Below are 3,102 nucleotides of genomic sequence, written 5' to 3'. Positions count from 1 at the left end.
TGATAGGATTGAAAGGCCGCTAGATGATTGGACGTGGCACAGTCTGAGTGACGGGTTGGTCAGCCAATAGAGAGAGAGTATTTAAATCGGGAACTGTTTATGGGAAGTTTGAACAAAACGAATGAAAGATTTTGGAGGAAAAATCAGATTCATGCTTTTTTTATTATTATTCTTTATACCTGGACTTAACATATGTTACATGCATTTTTAGTTATTTTAGCTCCCCTTTTGCTCATTTATTTAATTTGTGATAGTTTACAAAATCTGAGGAGACTTATTTGTATGTCGTCGGAACAGAAAGTCATTTATTATACCTGAGGATTTATTTTTATAATATGAATCGAGGGGCATTACAGATTTATAAATTGTGTTGTTCTATAAAAAAACAAAAAAAACTTTTAATTTGCCTCTCACCGTTTGTGAAGGCGGGGCTTAGAGTTCATCCATGACAGAAATACTCCAGAACTTCCGGAGAAAGTCATCATATGTTTGGTGGGCGTTTATAAATATTATAGGTGCGTATATGCATTTAATTTAACATTTGCATGTAACATTTCGCTTAAACATTTGGATTTTCAGATTTATTTTTTTCCTCTCTTTCAAAATGCACAACAGAGAGGGGAAAAGGCCTAAACTGCGGAATTGAGAGACCGGTGTCAGTCAGCTTCATATAACTAACGTTACTGCATAAGCCACTGAATACACAGAATTGATTATGAGCGTTTTGTTTAGGTCTCACACAAGCATTTTAACCGATGACTAGTCTTGTTTGCTTTAATTTGATTTTATCTTTTTAATCAAAAAGTACCGGTTGACCCATTTCAATTCAATTATTACCTTCCCTTAAACAATAAATGTTGAATGAAATGATGTTTATGTGCAGGCATCATGTCGCCCAGCATTGCTCAGAATCTCCGGATGGCAGCTGTCCTTCTGGTGTTTCTTGTTCTTATAGATGTGATTTCACTCGCATATGCAGATAAGGTACAGTTTCTCCCTGACACATCCATTACATCTATGCTCTTTTACCAAATGTGTCCCACTTATGTAAAAATATTTCCTGTAAATGTCACTTTCTTAAAATGTTGCCTACACAGAATTATGAAGATGTGCGTTGCAAGTGCATCTGTCCACCCTACAGAAACATCAGTGGACGTATCTACAAAAAGAATGTATCCCAGAAAGACTGGTGAGACAGAATACTGTATTGACACTGTCCAAACAGACCCGTGTTGTCTGTAAAGTTTATTATATATAGATCAATAAATTCTTACACTATTTTGAGTTGTCTGAGAATTTATTGTTAATGTATTGGTTTATAGTAACTGTCTGCATGTAGTGGAGCCCATGCCAGTGCCTGGCCATGATGTGGAGGCCTACTGTCTGCTCTGCGAGTGCAAGTATGAAGAACGAAGCAGCAACACCATTAAGGTATTGTGTGACTTCCAGTAGTCAATAAATCCTACTTTGAATTAAAAATGTTTATTATAATCTGCTTTTATGCCTTCATAATCTAGTTGTCCACTTTAAGATAAATTGAGGAGTATTAATATTTTTATGTATTTCCCAGGTGACCATTATAATCTACTTGTCAGTGGTTGGCGCTCTTCTGCTGTACATGCTGTTTCTACTTCTAGTTGATCCTCTAATCCGCAAACATGATCCATACACCATGCCACTGCAGAACGAGGAGGATTCTGAGGTTTGTGCACATTGTGGTTTGTTTGGTTTTTCCTAATTTATTGTTTGAGAAGTATTTTACTACTTAACTTAGTTACATGGTAAGTACATTTTGTTTCATGTAAGTACAGCGGCTACTACTAAGTACTTAACTAGGTAATTACTCTGTATTATGGACACCTTAAAATAAAGTGTTACCTTTTTTTTTTTTTTTTTTTTTTGGACTTGTGAATGTGACTGATAGTGAACTTGGGACAACGAATCATATATATATATATATTTTTTTTTAAAATCACTTTTGTAGATAATTTGCTTAAGTTAAGGAATATTTTTCTATTTTTGCTGGATTTAGGTATTAATGTTGTCCTTTGTCTCCCCCTACAGGATGTGAGGCCCCGTGTGGATGGTTCTCAAGGTCGTGGGAACACTGTGCTGGAGAGGGTAGAGGGGGCTCAGCAGCGCTGGAAGAAACAGGTCCAGGAGCAGCGCAAGACAGTGTTTGACCGCCACAAGCTGCTCAGCTAAGCCCTCAGATGGACTCCAGCTGGGAAAAAGTCTAATGGGCACCACTGACAGAGACCACTTGCATGGTGGTCTTATAATTTCAGCTTTTATGACAATATGTTTTATCAGTGGACCTACGTTATCATTAGTATTATAATCTTACCAAGACTGACTTGGTTGATTCCAGCTTTCAAACTGAAACTGTGAAAACATAAAGCAACTTGTTTAGTTGATTGATGTTAACATAGATATAAATTAAGAGAATCATCCAGCTCCAGTTGGTCTCACACCCACGGTCAACTTTACATTTCTCACTCAATAACTTGAAAATATCGGTGCTGTCACTACTTTGCTTTGAAATAGCATTGCAAAGAATGAGATTACATGGAAATGTGCTTTGTGATCTAGGAGTACTGATGTGGACATGTATATAATATAGATGCGCTTATGAATGAGTAAAATGTCATTGCACTGTTGTAATTTCACTTTGAACTACCAAAAAAAATTATTAAATTATTCCTATTTATTTATTTATTAATTTGCAAGCTGATAATACCATTCAGGATGGCACATGCCACAAGCATATGTTTTAAATGTCAGATTATAATGAATAATTATAAATAAATGTATATATTCATAGTAGTGAAGGAATAAGTGGCTTTAAGTGATCAGCACTGTTGAATAGTATATCATAAGCTTTCTCTAATATGCTTGACACTTGTTGGATTTTCTGATTTACAGACATCCAGAAATATTGATTCTGCACCTCAAAATGTGAAGGAATTTGAAGGACTTTGCTTGACTATCGTATTTGCTGCTATAATAATTTTCCAGTATGTATTCAAACTGTTTTACAGCTGAAAAATTCTTGCTTATGTGAAAATGCACTAAAATATTAAATATAAAAAGAATGTTGCC

At 35.4% G+C, this 3,102-nt stretch overlaps 1 protein-coding gene across 1 annotated transcript; it reads left to right on the top strand.

Annotated features, from left to right (window-relative positions):
• Positions 1–440: 440 nt before the first annotated feature.
• On the top strand, positions 441–3,102 carry LOC306848525 (putative protein 2). The gene is made up of 6 exons (XM_079383130.1): positions 441–515; positions 884–984; positions 1,098–1,189; positions 1,323–1,431; positions 1,571–1,702; positions 2,065–3,102. The coding sequence occupies exons 1-6, from the start codon at positions 446–448 to the stop codon at positions 2,203–2,205; spliced, it is 645 nt and encodes a 214-aa protein (XP_079239256.1). The 5' UTR covers positions 441–445; the 3' UTR covers positions 2,206–3,102.

Source organism: Barbus barbus (genome assembly GCF_936440315.1).
Source record: "Barbus barbus genome assembly, chromosome: 28".
Classification (NCBI taxonomy): domain Eukaryota; kingdom Metazoa; phylum Chordata; class Actinopteri; order Cypriniformes; family Cyprinidae; genus Barbus; species Barbus barbus.
The sequence above is the reverse complement of the archived record's forward strand: the minus strand, read 5'-3'. Positions and strand labels throughout refer to the sequence as shown.